The sequence below is a fragment of the Lithobates pipiens genome, unplaced genomic scaffold (assembly GCF_037356315.1).
Source record: "Lithobates pipiens isolate NorthernLeopardFrog02 unplaced genomic scaffold, aLitPip1_a1.2 Scaffold_16, whole genome shotgun sequence".
In the NCBI taxonomy this organism is placed as follows: domain Eukaryota; kingdom Metazoa; phylum Chordata; class Amphibia; order Anura; family Ranidae; genus Lithobates; species Lithobates pipiens.
The window spans coordinates 561,084,328-561,109,674 of NW_027507748.1; the positions used below are offsets into that span (position 1 = coordinate 561,084,328).

At 43.7% G+C, this 25,347-nt stretch overlaps 1 protein-coding gene across 7 annotated transcripts in view; it reads right to left on the reverse strand.

The window, feature by feature from the left end:
- The window catches only part of ARHGAP9 (Rho GTPase activating protein 9), a 171,478-nt gene that overhangs the window by 101,657 nt on the left and 44,474 nt on the right, over positions 1 to 25,347 (reverse strand). For 5 of the 7 annotated variants that reach the window (XM_077483597.1, XM_077483596.1, XM_077483594.1 and 2 more), the window contains 2 exons: positions 17,151 to 17,378; positions 10,902 to 10,973 (listed from right to left, as the gene is read on the reverse strand). In XM_077483597.1, coding sequence (XP_077339723.1) covers positions 10,902 to 10,973; positions 17,151 to 17,378 — 300 coding nt within the window. The remainder of the gene's footprint in view (positions 1 to 10,901; positions 10,974 to 17,150; positions 17,379 to 25,347) is intronic. The other 2 variants (XM_077483595.1, XM_077483598.1) reach the window with 2 other exon arrangements.

Consider the following 25,347-nt stretch of genomic DNA (forward strand, 5'->3'; position numbering starts at 1 on the left):
TCATCCCCTTCTCTCTCTCTCACCCCCTTCTCGCTATGACCCCCTCTCATTCCCTTTCTCTCACCCCCTACTCTCTTTCACCCCCTGCTCTCTCTTTCACCCTCTTCTCTCTCTCACACCCTCTTCTCTCTCTCTCTCATCACCCCTCTCTCTCATCCCATTTCTCTCTCATCCCATTTCTCTCACACCCTATCTCTCTCACCTTTTCTCTCTCCCTCACTCACCCTCTTCCTCCCTCTCTTTTACCCTCTCTCTCTCACACCCCTCTCTCTCTGAGCAATAACGGTAAGGGTTTGGACTTTATATGAAGCATGCAGCCAAGGAGATAACATACCAAGAATGTGTCTGGCAGGTACATAGTGAGTTAGAACTGTATACGTTGCATAAATGCAAATTGCATAACAACAAAATATAGTCAATAAATGTTTTTTTTCATACAAGATATAATCACATGATAGTATAGTGACATATTAGTTCATATTGTAAAAATCATAAAAGACCGAACTCATTATTATGTGTCTCCACAATGTGGTAAACATAACCTTAATTGATTGTTACAATCCGGCATGGCATAATCAGTAAATTAATGGTAACAATCTTGTAGTGTAAACAAGGGTAGAGGCATCTAATATCTCAACGCGTTTCATGGCTTCTGCCACTCTTCAGGAGCAGACGTAGAATAGGTGTTTATAAAAAAAATGTACTAAAAGATAATAAAAATAGGGGGACTGTTGTCTTCTTCTGGTTTTTATCCTTGTGCTTTGGGGTGACCCCACCTCAGCTCCCGGGGCTGATGACCTTTTAGGCCAGTGTTCAGCCCTCCAGACTCATAAGCATATTTGTAAGTAGTATTGGGTATTTATTTTTCTACTCCATTTTTTCTCCTTCTCCTTCTATAGACAGACCCACTTCAATAATCTTTTAATTTTTTGTACTTCAAAATTGACATCCTGTTTTTCCCACAAATAGAGCTTTCTTTTGGTGGTATTTGATCACCTCTGCAGTTTTTATTTTTTGAGCTATAAATAAAGAGCGACAGTTTTTTTTTACTTTTTGCTATAAAACATATCCAAAAAAATTATAAACAAATACATGTATTCATCCGTTTAGGCCAATATGTATTCTTCTATATATTTTTGTTTAAAAAAATCACAATAGGCGTATATTGATTGGCTTATACCACATCCAATTCGCAGAACATTTTAAAATACATCAATTTGAATGCATCTAGTTCACATATGTGAGTTGCATTCGCACTGTGCATTGCACAAAAAACGTGTGTGTTTTCTGGGCATTGCGCTGCGAATTACAAGCCCATTATCTGCTATGGGAACGCATCTGATTCGCAGATGCATTCTCTTCTGAACACGAATTCTCTCCTTCTCCTCACTACACCTCCCTCCTCTCCCCCCCCCCCCCCCTTGCTCACTGATCCGCAGCTAAAATGCAGAGGAACCTCTGAACAACTGATTTTTATCTTTGAAGTACTGTCCGTGATACTTTTTTTATTTGCACTAACATACAATTTTTCAGGACAAGCTTTCGGGTATGTCCCCTTCTTCAAGGTCCAAGAGTACTGCTTGGACCTTGAAGAAGGGGACATACCCGAAAGCTTGTCCTGAAAAATTGTATGTTAGTGCAAATTAAAAAAGTATCACGGACAGTACTCAATTTTCTCTGTCACAATTGCACTAATACGGCTACAATCACATTAAGTATCTTTAAAGTGAAACCGGAGCTTCATTTTGCAACGCACATGTGTGAACCCGGGCTTATTGACTATATTTTGTTATGCAATTTGCCTTTATGTAACGTATACAGTTCTAACTCTACTACTGTGTACTCGCCAGACACATTTTTTCTGTGTTGTCTCCCTGGCTGTATGCTTCATATAAAGTCCAAACCCTTACCCTTATTGCTCAGTAACCAGGGATGGAAGCGCTTGGTTTAACATGCCTTGTGCTTTATATAAAGTCCCACATTTTTTTCATTTTTTCTTCACACCCACTCTCTCTCACCACCGCTTTCTCTCTCTCCCCTCTCTCTCACCCCTCTCTGTCTCTCTCACCCCCTCTCCCTATCTCTCTCTCTCATCCCCTCTCTCTCTCTCTCTGCCCCTCTCTCTCCCCCTCTCTCCCCCCTCTCTATCTCTCTCTCACCCCCTCTCTCTCTCTGCCCCTCCCTCTTTCCCCCCCTATCTCTCTCTCTCTCTCTCTCTCCATCTCGCCCCCCCTTCTCTCCCTTCTTTATCTCACCCCCCCCCCTCCCCCACCCTCCTCTCTTTCCCTCTGACTGTCTCTGCCATAAGATGTCAAATGTATTAAAACATCCAAAAATGTTATTATACATTTAAAAGTGTTTACATTTCTTTAAAATAATTTAAAAGTTTCTGTGTATATGTATGTATCTGTACACGATATATAAATTTATCAAATCCCCCATCCACACCAGAGTGTTAATGGAGGAATCCCTCCTGTCGGCTACTGTACTCAGACAGCCAACATCTGTGTGATGTAATTGATGAACTTCTGTTGCTGAAACTGACAAATAGAACTGCAGCACAGCAACTAAGAGTGAAGCTCCTCAGATTATAAGAATGCAAACTGTTCTGTGATTGGACAAGGGCCGACCACAATGTTCAAACACCCATGTCCAAACACAGAGGGGGACATTTACTAAAACTGAAGCACTCAGAATCTGATGCAGCTGTGCATTGTAGCCAATCAGCTTCTGACTTAAGCTTGTTCAATTAAGCTTTGACAATAAAGCTGGAAGCTGATTGGTTTTTATACAGAGCTGCACTAAATTTTCCTCACTTGGATTTTAGTAAATGTACATGCCTTGAAAATAATACAGGCACATATGCATTCAGGGACCTATGCCTGGAAAGCATGTATTCTGAATAGGGCCCTAAAGGGGAGTACATTTTGTACACCCCCATCCAGTCACAGTGTATTTCTTCCTTTCATAGACATTGACAAGCTGCAGGCAGCAGGGCTGGATGCTGCAGCTGCGCCTCCTGGGTGCACTGAACCACCAGGACAGGATACACATGGGCTAAATGCCTAGTGTGCAAGTAGCCTTATGCCCCCTACACACAAGCAGATTTTCCGTCAGAAAAATCTTGGATGGTTTTTCCGATGGAATTCCGCTCAAGCTTGGCTTGCATACACACAGTCACACAAAAGTTTGCTGAACTTTTGACCGTCAAGAACGCGGTGATGTACAACACTACGACGAGCCGAGAAAATTAAGTTTAATGTGTCGATTGTTTCCGAGCATGCTTTGGAATTTTGCGTGTCAGAATTGCTACAGACGATCGGAATTTCTGATCAGAACTTTTTCCGACCGAAAAATTGAGAGCATGCCCTCAATCTTTTGCAGGCGGGAATTTGGCCAGAAAAAGTCTGATAGAGCATACACACGGTCGCATTTTCCAACCAAAAGCTCTCATCCGTCTTTTCGTCTTTTGCTGGCCGAATTTCCAATTGTGTGTACGCGGCATAAAAGTGTTACTAAACCCAGGACCCTGGATTCACTATATTTGGTCTCCCACAGTACACAGAACATTTAAATATAATTATGTTAGTAAATATAAACTGCTAAATATCTTTCTCATCAGCAGTATATAGCAGTCTTGTGACTTCTATCAGTGTCCAGCCGAGCACTGGTTAAAGCTTGTAGGAGGAATCTTCATTCTCCTTTGACTTTCCTATGAGGCTGCAGGACCCCTAACCCTCTGGACAGTGCCGATTGGCTCTATGCTGATCACATGCACCCTCCCAGGAAAAAAAACAACTCTCTAGCAATACACACCACATGGAACATGCGCAGAGTGCCCCCAAGCCTCTGTTCTATCAGGAGATGTGCACAATTAACCGCTTAGGTTCCACAGTGTATAACAAGCATGCTTTACTGCATATACAGACTGATTTTACTGTTGTGGGCTTAGTAACACATTAGAGGTGAACTCTGGACAGCTTAAGATTTGGTTGAAATAGGTATATGTTTTGCCTGCCAAAATAGTTATGAGTTTGACTTTTGTGACGTGTTCTTTGCTAAACTGTAAAATCCCTATGTGATTTCCTAGCTTGAAGCGGTTGTATACTCAAATTTTACACTTTTACCTACAGGTAAGCCTATAATAAGGCTTACCTATAAAATTAATATCTCCTAAACCTGTACAGTTTAGGAGATATTCCCTATGCATGCAGCCGCTGACGTCAGCGGCACATGTGCTCTGAATGCCTGGCTGAAGGCAGCATTGCCGGACCTTACTGGGAAGAAAACTCATGCGCCTGTGCACGGGAGTGACCGGAGCCGTGAACCCGGAAGACACACAAGATGTCAGCTCCCTCCGCGTGGACTGGGCACCGATACGGGGGCTTCGTTCTGAGGTAAGTATTTGATAATGAGCTAGTATGCGCTGCATACTAGCTCATTATACCTTTGCCTTGCAGGGGTTTTTTTTTTCCTTTTTTTTTATTTTCTGGTTTACTACCACTTTAAACAATACTGCTTCCTATCAGTGATGAGCTCAGGCATGTTGAAACTAGAATCACAGGACACAGCCGCGTGCTGAGCGGGGAATCCTCCCGCCACAGATAATTGGCCTAGTACAGGTCACAGCTTCCTGGTGAGCTTGAACATGTGGATTTGGTTCCTAATCCCAACACGCCCTGAGCACAACACTGCCCCCTAGCTGAGCTCCCTGCTCACAGAATTCAGATAATGTTGTTGATGATTCATTGTCCAAAGAGGAGGCTGCAGACAGACCGTGGACATAAAAAGCTGAATTGCTGCACCAGGTAGATGAATTGCTAATTTCGGGAACTATATGCATCACAAGTCTGGCTGTGAAGAGTGCAAAAATAAGTAAAATCCAGCTTGGAAGCGCAGTCGCTGTAAATCTAAGGGGTAGATCTGAAATGAGGGGAAGCTCTGCAGATTTTATCATCCAATCACTTACAAATGCTGTTTTTTATTTTCCTTGGATGTCCCCCTCAGATATACAACGACTGCACCTCAAAGTGTACTTGCAGTGCACTTGTAGTGCAAAGTGTATTTGCCTTTTGTAAAATAAAAACCCAAGCAGCTAAACCAGTAAACATATACAGTATGTATTTTACTAATGTATCTGGATGTTTGGCTGGAGTTTGGCGCTGATGCAGAAGCAAAGTTGGCTCTGTCTGAGTTGAGAGAGTTATATGGCATCCCCGTGGAAACTTCACGCTTGAAATAAGTGATACAACATATAGAGAATATTTCCTGCAGTGGCTAACGACATGAGACTTGCGGTTTACAAACAGGAAGGAAGAGACAAGAGCAATACCACCACTGCAAAATGAACACTCAATTCAACACACTGACTTACATCATCTGATGTCTGAAATCAACTATTACAATAGTTTTCAACTGATCCTGATTTTTCAGAATTTGTCCTTTTTTTTTGTTTGTTTTCAGCTTTGTTAGTATTGTTCTACGGCAAATAAAATGTCTGTTTTTGTGTGGTACCATCTTTAACAACCAGAAAAGGGGCTTTCAGATAAAAGTGATCTGGATGAATGCCCAATCATTTTTTTGGGCTCTGAAAGTGTGTCCCCACACCCCACCCCTACTCTAAACTGATAACTTGCTTTTAAAGCGTTGCCTATGGAGATTTTTGGGTACCATTTTTTTGCGATTTCATGGACATATACAATTTAAAGGTTTGTCATGTTTGGTGTCTATTTACATGACTTTCAGATTTTACAAAACAGCTGAGTATAACATTGTGTTGGCTTGAACTAAAATTCACTCTAGTGTATTATTTCCTGAAAATATGTGTTTGACAAATAGCTGCGCAAATGTTGTGCGACATAAAATATTAAACCACCAACTTTTTTATTCTTCAGGCTATTCTTCTCTGCTTTCAAGAAATGTCTACCTTTATGGGGTTTTAAAGTAATTTCTAGCACAAAATGCTGATTCTGACATGCGTGCAAAATGTAATTTCAAAATTGCCTCGGTAGGCAAGTAATTAAAGTGTTACTAAATCCAGAACCTTGCATTCACTATATCTGGTCTCCCACAGTACACAGAACATGGAAATGCAATAATTTTAGTAAATATAAACTGCTAAATACTAGGGTTGCACTGATACCGATACTAATATCAGTATCGGTGCCGACACAGAGTATTTTCCCGAATACTTGCACTCGGGCAAATGCTCCAATGCTTAATCCGATACCTGGACAGTCAGGGACGATCGGTGCTGGGGGGCAGTTACAATCACCGATTTCTCTGTATAGATTTCAATAAAGCATCTGACAGCCGCTTCTCCTCCTCTCCCCCTGCCGCTTTCAGCTGCTTTATTAAAATGTATACAGGGAGATCGATGATTGTAACTCCCCCCCAGCGCCCTCATCCCTGACTGTCCCCCAAGCCCTCCTCCGGGCCCCCTCCGTGCTTCTTGGTCCCCTTCTGTGCTTCGGTCCCCCTCCATGCTCTGGTCCCCCTCTGTGCTCCTCTTTCCCCCTCCATGCTTCGGTCCCTCTCCGTGCTTCGGTCCCCTCTGTTCTTGTGTCCCACTCCATGCTCCAGTCCCCCTCTGTGCTCCTTGGTCCCCCTCTGTGCTCCAGTCCCTCTCCGTGCTTCGGTCCCCTCTGTGCTTGGGTCCCACCCCATGCTCCGGTCACCCTCTGTGCTCCAGTCCCCGTCCATGCTCCGGTCCCCCTCTGTACTCCAGTCCCCCTCCATGCTTCAGTCCCCCTCTGAGCTCTGGTCCCCCCTCTTAGCTCTGGTCCCCCCTCTGTGCTCCGGTCCCCCTCTGTGCTCCGGTCCCCCTCTGTGCTCCGGTCCCCCTCCGTGCTCCGGTCCCCCTTCTTGCTCTGGTCCCCCTTCTTGCTCTGGTCCCACTCCATGCTCCGGTCCCCCTCTGTGCTCGGGTCCCCCCCATGCTCTGGTCCCACTCCATGCTCCAGTCCCCCTTTGTGCTCCCGACCCTCTCTGTGCTTCAGTCCCCCTCCATGCTCTGGTCCCCCTCTGTGCTCCTCAGTCCCCCTCCATGCTTCAGTCCCTCTCCGTGCTTCAGTCCCCTCTGTTCTTGTGTCCCACTCCATGCTCCAGTCCCCCTCTGTGCTCCTTGGTCCCCCTCTGTGCTCCTTGGTCCCCCTCTGTGCTCCGGTCCCCTCTGTGCTTGGGTCCCACCCCATGCTCCGGTCCCCCTCTGTGCTCCAGTCTTCCTCTGTGCTCCATGCTCTGGTTCCCCTCTGTACTCCAGTCCCCCTCCATGCTTCAGTCCCCCTCCATGCTCTGGTCCCCCTCTGAGCTCTGGTCCCCCTCTGTGCTCCGGTCCCCCTCCGTGCTCCGGTCCCCCTCCGTGCTCCGGTCCCCCTTCTTGCTCCGGTCCCCCTTCTTGCTCCGGTCCCACTCCATGCTCCGGTCCCCCTCTGTGCTCGGGTCCCACCCCATGCTCTGGTCCCACTCCGTGCTCCAGTCCCCCTTTGTGCTCCCGACCCCCTCCGTGCTTCAGTCCCCCTCCATGCTCTTCCTCCCCCTCTGTCCTCGATCTGTCAGAATGGAGAGTGGAGGAGGGAGCTGGTAAATATTGAAATGTATACAGGGAGATTGGTGATTGTCACCCCCCAGTGCCACAATGATTGTCCTTGACTGTCCCCCATATCCTCCTCCAGTCCCCCCTTATGCTCCTCAGTCCCCCTCAATGCTCCAGTCCCCCTCTGTGCTCCTTGGTCCCTCTCTGTGCTTCGGTCCCTCTCTGTGCTTCGGTCCCCCTCTGTGCTTTGGTCCCCCTCTGTGCTCTGGTCCCCCTCTGTGCTCCAGTCCCCTTCCATGCTCCAGTCCCCTTCTGTGCTCCTCAGCCCCCTCCTTGATCTCTCAGGATGGAGAACAGAGGAAGGAGCCAGTAAATATGTAATTTACCGGCTCCTTCCTTTTCCGAATTCACAGTCAGTGATCACTGTCACTGCGCATCGTAAACTATATTCCCGATGCTTCAGTTTATGAATGGAGAGGAGCCGCTGTCTCCTGTCCATTCATCTTCAGTGCAGCTGAGGCTACAGAGAAAGGGACTGGGGAATCTGTGTCCTCAGTCCCTTTCCCTGTCTCAAAAGGGAGATGTCTCAGCAAAGCAAACCCCCCCCCCCCCCCCAACAGGGCTAAAAAAAAGAAAAAAAAAGGATTGAATAGTATTAAAAACAGGTTAAAGTGGAGTTTCGTCCAAAAAAATTTTTTTTTTAAGTCAGCAGCTACAAAACGTGTAGCTGCTGAATTGTAATAATCAAACACTGTCCCACGGTCCAGCAATGCAGGCGTACAAAGCCCCACTCCTCTCCCCCTGCTCTCCATGGCACCGGCATTCTAACTGTGGGTGCCCGGCTGTGAATGGCCAGGCAATCTTCTGGGACCTGTGACGTGTCCCAGAAGATTGCAGGGAGGGAGGGGCGAGAGGTGAACTTCATTCTGGTGCCATGGAGCCCCAGGATGAAGTGGGAGTTGGATGCCTCTAAAAAGTATCTAAAATGTTAGGACAGTACAAACACCCCCCAAATGACCCCTTTTTGGAAAGTAGTCTGTCCGAGGTATTTAGTAAGAGTCATGGTTAGTTTTTTGAAGATGTCATTTTTTTGTTACAATTTTGTGGAAAATTAAGAAATTTAAAATGTGTGTTTTTTTCACATTTGTTTTAAAATACTGCTACAAGTACAGTTCAATGTCATCAAATGATTGGTGTAATGATGATCAGGGATACTGACTGTTGATAGTATGGGAAAAAAAATGATATCATAACTATAACTTTTTTCTTTGTTTTAACATTATTTTCTTTTTTTTCTTTTTATTTGTTTTACATACACTCATCAGAGTAGTTCAGTATCACCATAAGGACACTGTACTACTTTGGAAGGGAAGGGTGATCAGGGATTTATTTCTTTTTTTTACACATTTTTTTTTTGTTATAGCAGTGATGATCACTATTATATGCAACAATTAACTGTCATGAATGGCTTTCCATTCATGACAGCTTGCTTACTGTTGACATGCTATGATTGGCAACAGCCAATCACATGGTACAGGGTGCTGCTACTGGCCCAGGTACTATGTGATAGCTGTGGGCCAATCACAGAATCATATTACAGTCATGAATGGAAGCCATTCATAACTATTTTGCTGACATTGTAATCATGTGATTGCTATGACCAATTATAGCTTTCACATGATACCCCAGCCACTCACAGCAGCCAGGTACAGCGCTACAAACAGAGTGGTCATGGGATCATGCCACTGCACACCCCAAGGGTGTATCAGTATGTCACCTAGCCTGGCTGTGATGCCTATCAACAGTAAAAGGACTGTGGGTGAGTGGCAAACGGTTAAAATCCACTAATAAATTCAGGTGTGTATAACAAAGACCTGAGCTGCAGTGCTGAGAAACAGCCAGTAAGGCAAGCCATAAATTATAAAATGTTGTTTTCCTGCAACCTGTGTCCCCCATCAGCACAGTCAGTGTTGATAGTGGAAAAACTACCACAGTACTATTGTGTTCTGCCAGCAGGGAGCCTTCTCAGCCCGCAGAACACAATGATTACTACTAGTGGCAGTAGCCGTCGGCAGTAATATTGTGCAACATATCAGACAGACTGGTTGTACGGAAATTAATGGAGGTATAGGCTTCATTAAAAATAGTTTGATTGTCACAATTTATAGTCTGAATACAACATATGATCAAAACCTTTCTGCCAACATCCATCTAAGAAAGAACAATCCTCACATCTGGTTCAGTTTTATATATATCCACAAAAAAGTACATTTTTAAAGGTTGTTTTGTAAGGTGATTGCAGGCTTTAGCTCAGATTACAACATAGCCCTAATAGCTTTATTTATAGTAATGGTGCGCATGTTGGCTTTATTTCAGATAATTTTCTTTCAAATGAAAAGATAAGATATAATAACAGCAGGAAGTAGGGTTTGCAAATACACATTTCCACACTGATAGCTTATTGCAAATTATACCAGAATGTCGGGACCAGAATAAGTGATTCCTTTTTTTTTTTATGCTTCATTTTTGACACTAAATATCATTTAGAAAAAACAAGATATTATTGATATATAATTGAAAACACTTTATGAGAGAGGCAGCAGTGCTAAGAAGTTCTTGGCACACTGGGTTTGCAATGCAGTCAGTATTCTCTGCACTGTGAACTGTGGAGTAAGGATCCTGCATTAGGTCCACCTATGTGGGTTTCTAAGCTCTTCATTCTATGAAATGTAAATATAATTTCTTTTTAACTTTTTCAAGGCACTGTAGTTAGAGCCTGGACTCCCACTTTAACTATAAGACTACTTTTACACTGGGGCGGGCGACGGCGGTAAAGCGGCGTGAATTCATATTCACTGTGCATAGTATAAAACTGTTTTGTCCAATCTAGATCATCTGATGGCTTTGCCTATCTCCTGGTTAGGGAAAAGCTCCGGCGTGTTCGCATACTCCATGTGTAAAGCCCGGCAGGAAGTCGGTGCAGCGCTGCGCTAATCACAGTCAGTGAGACATTGGCCGATCTCTGCAGCCGCGCATCGGGGCAATGGCTCACTGCCTGTGATTAGCGCAGCGCTGCGCGACTTCCTGCCAAGCTCTGCACGTGGAGTATGCGAACACGCCGGAGCTCATCCTTACCCCTGATTGTAATTATGTCCATATAGGAACAATTTTGTTTGGTAACATCGAAAGTCACTACTGCTAAGAGTAGCACGCGCTCATATTCCAGATGCGCACTTTTGATATATTCCTTCTATAGGCAAGCCTTTTACATGAAATATGAAAATATGCACAAATACACACACACACCCACTGCATGGGATTTCCCAAGATCATTATTTCTAGTGCAGTCAGCACAGCCACACCTCACCTCTGACTGAGATGTGGAGCCTGGATCTTCACCATCTTCTGATGACTCCAAGTCGATGGGAGGGGTAACAGCCTGATTAAACAGAGAACACAATTACAAGCTGAACATTACAATGGTATATAACAGAATTCAAAATTTCCACTGCTCGCATTAGGCGAGTGGAAATAAGCTGAGGGTGGGTATGGAGCTGTATATTATATATGTATATGTATATGTATATATATATATATATATATATATATATATATATATATATATAGCTATATTTAATATAGCATTAAAATATTTACTGAAAGGGATTGTATACCCTCATTTTTTATATTTTTTTATTAAAACAACAAACATGTCATACTTACCTCCACTGTGCAGTTCATTTTGCACAGAGTGGCCCTGGTCCTCCTCTTCTGGGGTCCCTCAGTGACGCTGGTGGCTCCTCCCCGCATCGAGTGTCCACGTTGGAGAAGTGCTCTCCTTGGTGGACACACAGAATGCAGGACTCGGCCCCCAGCGCTTCATCATTGGATTTGATTGACGGCAGCGGGAGCCAATAGCTGCGCTTCTATCAATTTATCCAATCAGGACACAAGACACCAGCTCGATCTGGTGTGCTCGTTCCCGGGTAGATGATGCCAACAGGGGGGGGGGGGGGGCTGCAGCACTACAGAAGGTTTTTCACCTTAATGCATAGAATGAAAAACCATGAGGGTTTACAACCCCTTTAACAAGGCAGTAATGATGTGTACAGTGCCTATAGTAGGCAATCATATTTTATCCATATTTAGTTATCACAGTCATATCGATGAAATATGCTTTATGTTGATATTGTTAAAGTTGTTGTTAATATTTATTTTTGTAACTTAATTCGGTGTGTGGAATATTAGCCAGATGATTCCGATTGTAGAATTTTTGTAAACAATTTCCTCTAGGGAACTTTGGTGTCTGATGTTATATCTTTGTCGCTTTTTTGTTATTTTTTTAACTATGTTGTTTTTTGTTAATGTGATTAGAACCTCTAGAGGGATTGGACCTGAGGGTCTGGTTGTGATTAATGAGTGTGTGAGAGATCAAAGGAGGGAGAAGTGGATGGATGATGTGACGTACTGAAGGTTTTTGATATGTACTATAGGCTTGATCATCCACATGACCTTGTCGCTAGTATAGTTTTTCAGATCTCGTCTAAATTTACCTAATTTGTTGTTAATACGGTCATTTTCCTGTTCTTTGGTATTTCTTTTCAGAATATCAAGCCAAGATAGGGGGACCTTTTGGCCAATATCGCTAATCTCTTGTGAAAGTATTTGGACCTGATGGGTTAGTTGTTCATATCTGGCTAATCTATGTTTAACCAAGATGTCAATCAATTTTGCTGTACCAAAATTTAGAGATGTTGTGGCATTCTTTGGAATCCTCAATTCCCAGAAAAGAGCAGTTTTTTATTATTCTAAGGCCTCTGGGAGAAATTCTATTTTCCAGATATTTATTTAGAAAATATTAGTGCATATAAATTCTATTATTGCATATATTTATAATAAAAATCATTGCTTTGCAAAAGGTATCTAGATACTACTGGCCTCTGTGTGATATACAGTTACACTTTATTTACATGCATACATAGTAGTCATAATTTCATGCATCTTCCCATATAAATTTTATTTTCCTCTCCCAACCCCCCCAGACACATACTATTAATTTCGTAAAGAAATGAATGCAAAATTCTGTAGTGTTATTTAGATTGATTTTATGCTCAATATGTTATTGTTAGAATTTTTTTACCATAGGCGGCTAACAGTCTGTTGATATCTACTGTATATTGTTTTAGCTCTGGGTATTTCATGTTGGAAAGTATCCTTTCCACTAGATGGCAGTGTCCCGGGGCACATATAAGGCTGTTATCAGCCAAAGTCTCACAAGCTTGACAAAGGAGCGTGCCCTGAGTCCCATCTACCAGTGCGCATGATCCGAAATGCTGTTGCAAACCACTAGTGACATCATCACGCCTAGCGCCGCTTTCCAGCCCTCACCATTAGCCTGATCCAAGCCTCAGTTTAATCGCCTTGGTCCCAGAGATCCTGCTGGCTAGGATTTCTCCCCCAAAGGCAGAAAAATCAGCTGTTCAGAACACTACTCTGCAGTGAACGCCACGTCAGTGTGGATGGACTCATGCCTTACTTCCTTAACCTCCATGTAAGTAGATAATGCACCTGTATTTCATTAAAATATTTGCAGTTCTAACCTAGAGGTACCTGTGTTTCTCTTTTCATTTGCATATCTGGAGTCTGCTTTCAGCTCCTCCCTCAAAGGCTGCCAAGGTTGTTTTGGACTGCTAAAGTAATCTATACAGGTCTCCCCTCTTCATTTCTCCCCCTCCACATATACTGAGTATCCACTTCAAGGACTTATTGTTGGACTGATGTATTAAATCGCATACTATTTAGCAGCGTCACTACCTAAATTTTTTTGTCTAATATTTCAAACTACTGTACCATACAGCCCAGAACAAAATTGGGTTGCAGAAAGAATGAACCGTACTCTGTGTGAGAGTGGAAGAACCATGTTGTTTGATGCAGATATACCAACTACATACTGCGGGGAGGCAATTATGACCTCATGGTATCTCCAAAATCAACTAAGAAAACTTCATATGTACTGTGGAATGGGAAAATTCTGTATAAATATGTTTGGAAGCAAAGCCTATGTGCACACCTGAAAAGAAAAAGTACAAAACTGGATGCTTGCGCAAAGGAAGATGTACTTGTGGGGTACAGTGAATCGCAAAAGCGATACAGAATTCTACACCATTAGTAGAAGTGTAATTGTCAATGATACTTTAGTATGTTCAAAATTTCATGAAATAACACAAACACCTCAGTCAGTGTCACATGAAGATACGCAATAAAGTAACACAGAAATATAAATTAACACTGACAATCCAAATGCTGTAAAAGAAACCAGGCCACAAGAGGCTTGAATCAGGAAATCCACCAGAAGCAATAAATGCATCCCAGCCAAACATCTGTCCTAAGTTGCTTGAGTAGCATTAGAACCAGAGCCAGATTCATGCGATGAGATGCAAAATTGTCCAACACATGAAAACCAAAAGTGGATCACAGCATTTGAGAAAACCACTTACAAGAAAAAGATTTATAGAACTGAAATGGGACTAATATAAGGATTAGTTGTTGAATTGGGCTGTTGGAATACAGAATTGTATTTTGGGCAACAACTACTGTACATTATTATTTAGTAGAGATATATTTTTCAATATTTTTCAACCAGTAGATGACAGTGTTTAAAAGTTTGTAGCTGCATCTATGGTATGCTCCATGTGTTTTTTCCTGTAATAGTGTTTTGTTTCCTGTCTGCAGTTTAGCAGCAAAGGCCATGTGAACTGTGCACGGCTTGTTCTAAAGGGTTACATCCAGAATTTCTAACTATTAAAGAGAACAATAAATGGCTTGAGAAGATCTGGAGTCCACGATTTGAGAAGATCTGGAGTCCATTTGCTAGCTGTGTGCATATTGATGTTTAGTGGCTGTAGCTGCTCCTAGGCAGTTATTTAGGTCAACAAGTTACACTCTTTGTCCTCTGGGTTCCTCCCCACTTTCCTCCCCCCTCTTCCCCACTCTTATTTTCTCTTTCTGGCACTTTATCCCTTTCTTTGTTTTCCTTTTAAGGTATGTCCTAATATTTGCATTCTGTGTGGATCATGGCATCAATATCTGTTGTCAATGAATTCTCCTTCTAGATAACAGTGTGATGCCAGAATTATGTATTTTATTGGTTTTATTTCTAGACGAAGTCTGTTTGCCAGCAGAATTCTTCTATAACGACACTGCTCTTTTTTCATGATTTCCCTATGATCTATACGTTGGACTGTACCTAAATTCCTTAATCGGATGCATTGAAAGAAATCATCCCACTTTCCCAAATCTACTAAACCTTGAATCTTGGTATTCTGATAAAACTCACTACACATGTTATTATCTAACTGTGCCATTTCCTTTTGATCTACCAACAGCTATGCAGTCCAAGGGCCTGCCTGATTGATCACAGATTGATTGGATTGTTTAGGTACTATAAGTTCCTATATAACATAGTTTTGGTGCATATAGGCTCGATTCACATCAATGCATATTGCTTTTGAGAGTTTCTGCAGTGCTTTTTGCTGTGCCTTCCGCATGTTTTACTGTGTTTTTACAGCGATTTTGCTCAATTTGCGTTTTGAGGTTTTTATGCTTTTTTGGAGGGAAAAAATTTGTTGTTGGTTAGATTTAAAACTGCAAATTGTGGAAAAAACACGGTAAAACATGGTAAACGCGCACTACATGCTTTTCAGCAGCTTCTCTATTGAAGTCTATTGAACCAAAAAAGCAAAACACCGTTTTGCGTTTAAAAAAGTCACTGACCCTTTCCAAAAAATGCAGAGACACAAAAATGCATTGATGTGAACATGTTCCAGAGGAACCTATCTTAACAAAAATGCCCTGCGTTTCTACAAAAAGCAAATAGCATGAAAAAAAGCATTCATGTGAATGGAACCAAGTTTGGACGGACAAAACCAAGTTTGGACGGACAAAATTACGGAAATTCCGAAAGACTAAGTCCGTCAGACTGTCCGCTGAAAAAGTCCGCTGAAGCCCACACACGAGCGGATTGTCCGCTGAAACATGGTTCAGCGGACTAAGTTGGGCAGACAATCCGCCCATGTGTACGCGGCCTTAGTCCCAGTTCACATCACCTGCAGTATATTTATTTTCCTGTTATATAGCTGAGGGCCATGTGGCATCAGAGGAAGGCGGGATCGCCTGTTTACGTCACGGAGTGGCGCCACCCTCAGATATATAACAGCTGTCACCGAGAAGAAGCATTACTCAACGGGAGCCTTCCATGGAGGCGGAGCTGTTGCAGCTTTTTTTTTTTTTTTTTTTTGGCTCGTCGGGCGGCGTGAGTTGGATTTGCATTGTGGCACATTTTTATTTTTTTATCTTTTAATAAAGGACTTGTCCCAAAGTGTCTCCTGTCTTTTTTACTATTTTTGACACCTTTTTTTGTGAAATGGTACAATGTACCCGTTACCAATTCCCATGGGGAGGAGTCCGGGGTCTGGGGGGGGTCCCCTTGTTAAAGGTGGCTTGCAGATTCCGATAATCACCCTGCCCGCAGACCCCCCACAACCACCGGGCAAGTGTTGTGGGGATGAAGCCCTTGCCCCCATCAATATGGGGACAAGGTGCTTTGGGGGGCTACTCCAATGCACCCTCCTCATGTTGAGGGCATGTGGTCTGGTATGGTTCAGGAGGGGGGCAGCTCTCTTGTCCTCCCTCTTTTCCTGTGGCCTGCCAGGTTGCGTGCTTGGATAAGGGTCTGGTATGGATTCTGGGGGGATCCCTACGCCACTTTTTTTTATTTTAGCGCAGGGTTCCCCTTAAAATCCATACCAGACCTAAAGGATCTGGTATGGATTTTGGGGGACCCCTATGCCCTTTTTTTGGCACAGGGTTCCCTTTAATTTCCATACCAGACCTGAAGGGCCTGGCATGGATTTTGGGAGGACCCCCATGAAATTTGTTTTTGAATTTTTGGTTCGGGTTTCCCCTTAATATTCATGCCAGACCCAAAGGGCCTGGTAATGGACTGGGGGGCTATGCCATTTTTTTTCAATGTGTTTTATCTATATTGCCAAGACCCGACAATTCATTACAGCCGCAATCAGTTTTAAATGACTTTTTTCCTTTAGAAATGTCATTTTCCTGCGGTATTGTTCTATACACGGGAAAACTTTACAGGCATAATATAGACACCCCCCAGGCACGATAGTTAAAGGAATATTTCATTTTTATTGTTTCACTTAAAGCATTATTAAAATCACTGCTCCCAAAAAAACGTCAGTTTTTAAAACTTTTTTCATTGATACATGTCCCCTGGGGCAGGACCCGGGTCCCCAAACACTTTTTATGACAATAACTTACACATAAACCTTTAAAATGAGCACTTTTAATTTTTCATGTTCGTGTCCCATAGACTTTAACGGTGTTCGTGTGTTTGTCCGCATTTTTTGCTAGTTCGCATGTTCTGGTGCGAACCAAATTGGGGGGGGGGGGGGGGGTTGTTCGGGTCATCCTTACCCTCAACCCTGCATATTATATACAGCATACCTTTCAAGCCTTCCCTCTGTACACAGCACACCCCTCAACCGTGCACTCTGCATATAACGCAACGGTAGATAAAGATAATCATAAGTGTACCCACACATACTGATGTCTTGTCCCTGGACCTCCTGGGAGGCTTCCATGTTTTCTCTTTAGTTTCTGTGTTAATGAAGAAGTTCCTGCCTGTTGATGGATCCACATAATATTCCCAGTTATCCCGAACATCAATAGGAGGATACGTGGGGCTAGGAGGGATTCCATGTGTCCTCTTCAAATCCTCCAGATTGCAGTAGACTGGAGTGTCCTGCATTGTGTTGGCCAAACTCACCTTTACAAAGCAGACAATGTTACATGTTAATGAATATAAAATATATAAGGACATTTTCTCAAAGTGTTTATATTTACTTTAAATGTTATATCATTCCCTGCTCCTCCATATAATGGCACAGAGGATACCTCCACCACACATTGATATACATTATATTGTCAAAAGTATTAGGACGCCTGCCTTTACAGGCACATGAACTTTAATGGCATCCCAGTCTTAGTCCGTAGGCTTCAAATATGAGTAGGCCCACACTTTGCAGCTATAACAGCTTCAACTCTTCTGGAAAGGCTGTCCTCAAGGTTTAAGAGTATGTCTATGGGAATGTCTGACCATTCTTCCAGAAGCGCATTCGTGAGGTCAGGCAGTGATGTGGACGAGAAGGCCTGGCTCACAGTCTCCACTCTATTTCCTCCCAAAGGTGTTCTATCAAGTTGAGGCCAGAACTGGGTGTGGGCCAGTCAAGTTTCTCCACCCCAAACTCGCTCATCCATGTCTTTATGGACCTTGTTTTGTGCTTTGTGACTGAATATACCTAATGGAGATGCAGACAGCAATAAAAACCGAGGTTCTAACCGTTTTACACCTTCTCCAAAAAAAATAAAGATACATTTTGTCTATAAATATGCTTTCATAAGCTCAGCTTTTCTATGTCATGAAAGAGATTGATTCTTCTCATACAAGACTTTTCTTCATTGTGTTAACACCTTTTGCTTCTTCCTCTTTTGCATTAGGACGTTGTTTTTAATTTTTTTATTATTATTATTTAGGATCATATGAATGTGAATCTGTATTTAAATCCCAGGTAAAAATGTGCATACTAAAACTTGCTTTGCTCTTAGAGCTCATTTAATTGGCTGTTTTCAATTTAAAGTTTGTTACTCCAACATTTTATATTCCTGATATGTGTCTGTTGTACCAAGTACACAAGTACTTGTGTTGAAAAGTATCCGGTTCTCTCTGTATTTCTTCCTTTGTGTGAAATACCTGGTTATGCATTCCTATTTCAAACTGACCACTCTAGACATAGAAGCACATCCTTCCCATCATGGTCAGTTTTCTGGCAGTGCAGACTGGCCAAGACTTTGCTGACATGCCCACCTGTTCTGCAAAAACTGTAGCTGCTGACTTTTAATAAACAGACACTCACCTGTCTCAGGATCCAGCAATGTGCTCACTTGAGCCTTTCTTTCTATTGGTCTTCTGTCACCGCCACCGGCATCTCAACTGTGGGCACCCAGCTTATGGCTTCACAGCCAGTTGCCCACTGCACATGCATAAGCCGAGCTGCGCATTATGAATGGTACCGCCATCTTCAAGGACCTGTGACTTGTCCCAGAGGACTGTGGGGAGGGGAGAAATTCCACTCGGGAGCGGGTACCTGTCAAAACCAGGTACTCCCCCCCAAAAAAAGTCCAATTTCCTAAAGAGGAGGGGTAAGGAGCCTTAAAGCAGAACTTGCCCTTTTGGGTGAAGCTATGCTTTAAAAGCCAAAAAGAGGACAGAGCATCCCTGCAGTGAAGATTTCACCAGGATCCAACTGCCTGCATGACATGAGACATACTTCATTACTGGTGTAGCGTTCTGCTCCTGATGAGCAGATGCTATTGTTTTTTTTCTTAAATTTAATTATCTGAAGCTGTAGTTTGGCTCAGATTAATTTCTCTAAAGTTCTGGTTTCTGTACCAGTTCAGCTAGGTTGCACTGGTTCCCACCTGACCGTAGGTGTCACTGTCACCATTAGTGGGTGTGGAACAGCAGCAGGCTGGATACATTGAATACCGCCTCTTGCTCAGAAATGATTCAGTGGGTGTGGTTTCCCTGCTGTGCATTCTGGGAGAGGATACTTAAGGTACCGATGCAATTTTTCTAGGTTCATCATTGTTTCTGGTGTCCGTGATCCCAAACCCAGGGCCCTCCTGGCCTGGGGTCTGTGATGCATGGTCCTGCCAGCAGGCCCAAGGCTCTGCAACTGAGAGTGTAGGCCCAGAAATGTCTTGAGGTGGTCCTGTGCTGTCTCGCCTGCAGGCTGGTGTCTCTGGAGGAGCCTGGAAACTCAGTGTGAGGACGCATTCCGGATCAATATCCTTACAGTATCGCTGGGTCGGCTGAAAGAATCTGGTACTCTATGGTGGTTCTTCCTAAAAACTCTCAAGAATTTCTAAGTTTAATTAACCTCCCTGGCGGTATGATTCAGTCCGGTTTTAGGTGCTGAAAGCGGTACAATTATTTTGCATGGGAATCTGGCGTTTTATTTTGTAGTCCTTTAATTCTTAGGAATAACTCTCTTAAATCTGTTCAAACCAGAGTCTAGCAGACATCCCAGGTATGATAAAGTTTATAATATAATAAAGAATAATAAAAATTATTCAATAATGTAATCAAATCCTAAAACACTGAAAAAGGGACCCGTTTTGGTTGCTATGGACAATCTCCAAATTCCAGGCAGAAAAAACAGTATTTATAATATAAAAGTGCATGCAGGGCACTGCAGAGACCACTAGGGACAAAGGGGGTGTGTCATTTTTTTATACAGTACTGTAATCTGTAAGATTACAGTGCCGTGTGTGTTTTGTGTCTTTTTATTTTTTTGAATTTGCCGCCGTTCTCCGCTCCCGTACGCCGTAACGCCGCAGGGAACGGAGTTCGGTGGCATTCGGCACTGTGAATCGAGCGGAGGACAGCTCGATCACACAGCGCGGAGGACATCACTGGATCCAGGGGACAAGGTAAGTAACTCTCACTGCGTCCTCCCCTGCATCCAGCGATGCGATCCCGAGTCTGGCTCGGGGTTACCGTTCCTGTTAGTAAAATCCCAACCCGAGCCAGACTCGGGATTACCGCTAGGGGGGTTAACAAGTCTGTGGCAGAGACTTTGTTGTGCATCTACTCTCAAGAACCACTAAGTTTAATTAACAAGTCTGTGGCAGAGACTTTGTTGTGCATCTACTCTCAAGAACCACTAAGTTTCATTAACAAGTCTGTGGCAGAGACGTTGGCATACCATCGGCTGCTAGGTCAAGTGAGAGGGGCCTATCCAGTGACTGCTGGATCCAGTCTGTGGAGCTGTATGTCCTCTGGATATGACTGATACCTCCAACCCGCAAATTACCAGGTGCCTGAACTCCCCCTTATCCTCTTACCCTCTATTGAAGGACTGTGTCTTTCTTTGGTGTTACCCCTAAATAAATCTTCAAAAAGCACAACGTGTCTGATATATCTTCATTTGGGCTACTTTCCACGGGACTCCCCTAGGATGAAGAGGCGAGCAGAAGAGGTAACAGTAAGCCCGAATAAAACCAACAGCTCCTTCGGGGTTTAGTGTAAGTAATGTGACTAAAGCTGTACAGAAAAAAACTTCAGCTTTAACATTTGGTGCCTTGGGGAGAGGGGTGTATGGAGTTAGTAGGCTGACTCCATGATCTTATTCAATTCATCTGGATAAAGTGTTTTCAAGATGAAAATTCAGAATGACTCTCTTGCTTTTATTTTTATTTTTTTAACTGATCACATTTATTGAAAGCCATTGGAAAGCTGTGTGTCCCAACACCATTCCTCCCCTCGTCTTTGCCATATCTTACTACTAATAGAAACAGGCCATCATTTCTGGCATCTTTTGCATATACTTTGCCATCAAGTTTTATTACTTCCACCTGTAGGCAGGTGCAATCTGTACTCCTCACTGTAGGTGGTGCTCACCTGAAGCAGCAATGCAAAAGGAAGTTGTGAGGAACTTGGTTCCTCTACGACTTCCTGTGGTCACAGGGTGACAGTTGTCTAATTGGACAATGGAACCCCATGTGACTTTGGCAGTCATCTTGGGTCTATTTAATACTTTTGCTCCTGGGTTTGGCATGCTTTATGTGTGTGACTAGTGTAGGGACAGGTTCCCCGTCTGACAGGGACAGTGCTTAGAGTTAGGGAAAGGTTTCAGAGGAGTCAGGATAGTGCAGAGACTACATCTATCTCCACTTCAGGAATCCTTCCCTTTGGGTGTGGATCGGCCAGGCCGCATTCTCGTTCCTCATTGCAGATGCTGTTGGCATCATTCAAGGCTACAGACCGCAGTTAATGTTCATAAGTAGATCCGGATGGCTGTGCCTACCCGCTGGCCCTAGTTGTATTTTTCTGGAACTTTCTACAATTTACTGCTGTTGTCTATCTCAGATTCTTTCTGTTTACTGTGTTTACACCACGTTACATCTTGCTCACATGCCTCTATATCTCATTAACAACTTGTACATGTAGATTGTATAGGGAACCAATATATGCCCAGCCTATCTATTACACTCATTACAAATGCAGCATCTTTTATATATATTTTCATATTGGCTTTTGGTTATAGATCATTTTCAACTCACTCATGTCATGCTAGATTTCTGAAGGATTTTATATTGATAACATTGACTTAATAGGACTTGTTATATATAAAAAATCTCTATATATTAATTACATTTTTCCTGCCAAACCTTACTATACTTATCTACTCTAAGATACAACCCTTTATCCCCAGCGATCCTCCTCGGGGAGGAGAGGCCCCAGGTAAAAGATCAATGAAGTAGTCAAAGTCTCTGTGAGGAGGAAGGCGATCAGCTGACTTTTTGCAGAAAACATCTTGGAAGGACTGATATTGGGCAGGCAACATGGGAGTTGTGGACGTCTCAGCAAGAGGAATGGAAGAGGAGGTAGCACCTTGGAAATACATTGTTGCTGACATTGAGGACCCCATGCCAATACTTGTCCAGAATTCCAGTCAAGATGCAGGGAGTGTTTCAGCAACCATGGAAGGCCCAGGATGATGGGACTGGAGGATTTAGGCAAAATTAGGAAAGAGATCTCCTCACCATGCAAAACCCTGATACGTAACTCAATAGGAGGGGTTTTAAACCGGATGGGACTCAAAGGCAAGAAGGAGCCATCTACCGCGGTCACGGAGAGGGGTATAGCCAAGGCAACAAAGGCAATGACCAACTCGGAAGCTAAAGATTGTTCAATGAAATTCCCGGCAGCACCAGAGTCCACATATGCAGAGAGTTGATAGGCATTTTGAGCCCACTGGAAGGGTGAAACGAGGGAAGCAGACAAAACTAACGGATCGGTCTAGATCACCTCCCTCCGAGTGACCTAGACCCTGGAGTTTTCCGTACGGACTGGACAGGAGTTCAAAAGATGTCCTTTATCGTCACAGTAAAGGCACAAGCCGAATCCTATGCATCGGGCACGTTCCTTGGGAGTGAGGCTTGTTCGCCCAAGCTGCATAGGTTGAATACAGGTAGGATTGCAGAGGTCTTTGGACTACCTGTGCTGGACGGCCAGCAGGGGGATGACTGGATCTGGATTTCTCCAGGGTACATCCTTGACACGGTCAGATAGGCCTTGCCAGAAGGTAGCAGTAAGGGCCTCATTATTCCATTTGAGTTCAGCGGCCAGCGTACGGAATTCAACTGCGTATTGGCCGACTGTCATTCCTTGCTGACGAAGGATGGCCCCAGCAGCCGAAAAGTTTTCTGGAATGCATCCAAAAGAGCTGGAGGATGAAGGTAATAGAATCATGCGATTCCCAGAGTCGAGAGGCCCAAGCTAAAGCATCATCAGAGAGGAGAGAGATGATATATGCAACTTGGTGCAATCAGTTGGAAAATGGTGGCTGGAAAGTTCAAAGTGGATGGAACACTGATTAATGAATCCCCGACAAACCTTAGGGTCACCAGAAAAACTAGGTGGCGACGGCACATGCAAGCAGGGATTGCCAGATGTAGCAGGTAAGACGGGAGCAACTGAAGCAGGAGCTGCAACGGGAGGAGCTGAAGTTGGAGACGATCCAGATGGGAGGCAAGATCCTGAAGAACCAGCATTATTTTCTCTTGATTTGCTGGCTGGGAGTTAAGTCTCTGAACTAGATGTTGCATTTGATCCTCGGTCAGTGGCCGATTCTCAGAGATGCTCATGGCTTGAGCAAACTGTCAAGGTACTACTTACAGTGAGCTCACAGGCGAGCAGGTGACATGGGATCCCCCAGGGCGTGGAGTCTAAGGGTTTGGGCTTAGCTGCTTGCAGACCCCAGGTCACGACCCCCGGGTTCGCTGGATAGTGAGCCAAGGTCAAGGCGGGCTGCAGACAACGTAATCAGAACAAGCCAGGTCGGTACACAAGTGATCAGTTCACGAGAGGTCAGGTAAAACAGGTTACACGCGAGGGGAACTCAGAAACAAATGTTGCTCAAGCAACCAGTAGCTGGTTTGAAAGGGATTTAAATAGAGAAGCACATGAGGGGCTGGACAGGAGGTAGCAGGAAGGAATCATATATTAGGCAACAGGTGAGGGGCGGCGACACCTATAGCTGTAGAGTGCACAGAGCTGAACACCAGCTAGTGGAACAACAGGTGCCAGCCGACCTACAGCAGTAAGGGTGAGACACAGATCAGCTCCGCAGCTGATCTGTGACATCATGCTTGGCCAGTCCATCACCTTTACCCTCAGCTTCTTTAGCAAGGCAGTGGTCGTCTTGGAGGTGTGTTTGGGGTCGTTATCTTGTTTGAATACTCTCCTGCAGTCTCCGAAAGGAGGGGATCATGCTCTGCTTCAGTATGTCACAGTACATGTTGCATTCATGGTTCCCTCAATGAACTGTAGCTCTCCAGTGCCAGGAGGCACTCATGCAGCCCCAGGCCATGACACTCCCACCACCATGCTTGACTGCAGGCAAGACACATTTGTCTTTGTACTCCTCACCTGGTTGCCACCACAAACATTTGACACCATCTGAACCAAATAAGTTTATCTTGGTCTCATCAGATCACAGGATATGGTTCCAGTAATCAATGTCCTTAGTCTGATTGTCTTCAGCAAACTGTTTGCGTGCTTTCTTGTGCATCATCTTTAGAAGAGGCTTCCTTCTGGGATGACAGCCATGCAGACCAATTTGATGCAGTGTGCGGCGTATGGTCTGAGCACTGACAGGCTGACCTCCCCACCCCTTCAACCTCTGCAGCAATGCTGGCAGCACTCATACATCTATTTCCCAAAGACAACCTCTGGATATGACGCTGAGCATGTGCGCTCAACCTCTTTGGTTGACCAAGACAAGGCCTGTTCTGAGTGGAACCTGTCCTCTTAAACTGCTGTATGATCTTGGCCACCATGCTGCAGCTCAGTTTCAGGGTCTTGACAATCTTCTTATAGCCTAGGTCATCTTTATGTAGAGCAACAATTCTTTTTTCAGATCCTCAGAGAGTTCTTTGCCATGAGGTGCCATGTTGAACTTCCAGTGTCCAGTATGAGAGAGCGAGAGCGATAACTCCAAATTTAACACACCTGCTCCCCAATCACACCTGAGACCTTGTAACACGAATGAGTCACATGATACCGTGGAGGGAAAATGGCTAATTGGGCTCAATTTAGACATTTTCACTTAGGGGTGTACTCACTTTTGTTGCCAGTGGTTTAGACATTCATGGCTGTGTGCTGCGTTATTTTGAGAGGACAGCAAATTTACACTGTTATACAAGCTGTACACTCACTACTTTACATTGTAGCAAGGTGTCATTCCTTCAGTGTTGTCATATAAAAAGATATAATAAAATATTTACAAAAATGTGAGGGCTGTACTCACTTTTGTGAGATACTGTATGTAATGTGGAATGAATGTTCCTTGCTAAAGGACACGTTGTTATGGGTAAAGTTCCACTTTAATTTACATTCTTTCACTTCATCTTCAGGCAAATAATCTTATGTTCACTTGTTTATTCAGGATCACATGACCAAGATTTGAATATTACATTTGAGCTGCTTCTAAATCTGACACCAGTGTACATTACACTTACAGTGAGGGGGGGAAAGCATTTAATTCTCTGCTGATTTTGTACATTTGCCCTCTGACAAAGATATGATTAGTCTATAATTTTAATGGTAAGTTTATTTTAACAGAGACAGAGACTGAATAACAAAAATATCCAGAAAAACGCATTTCAAA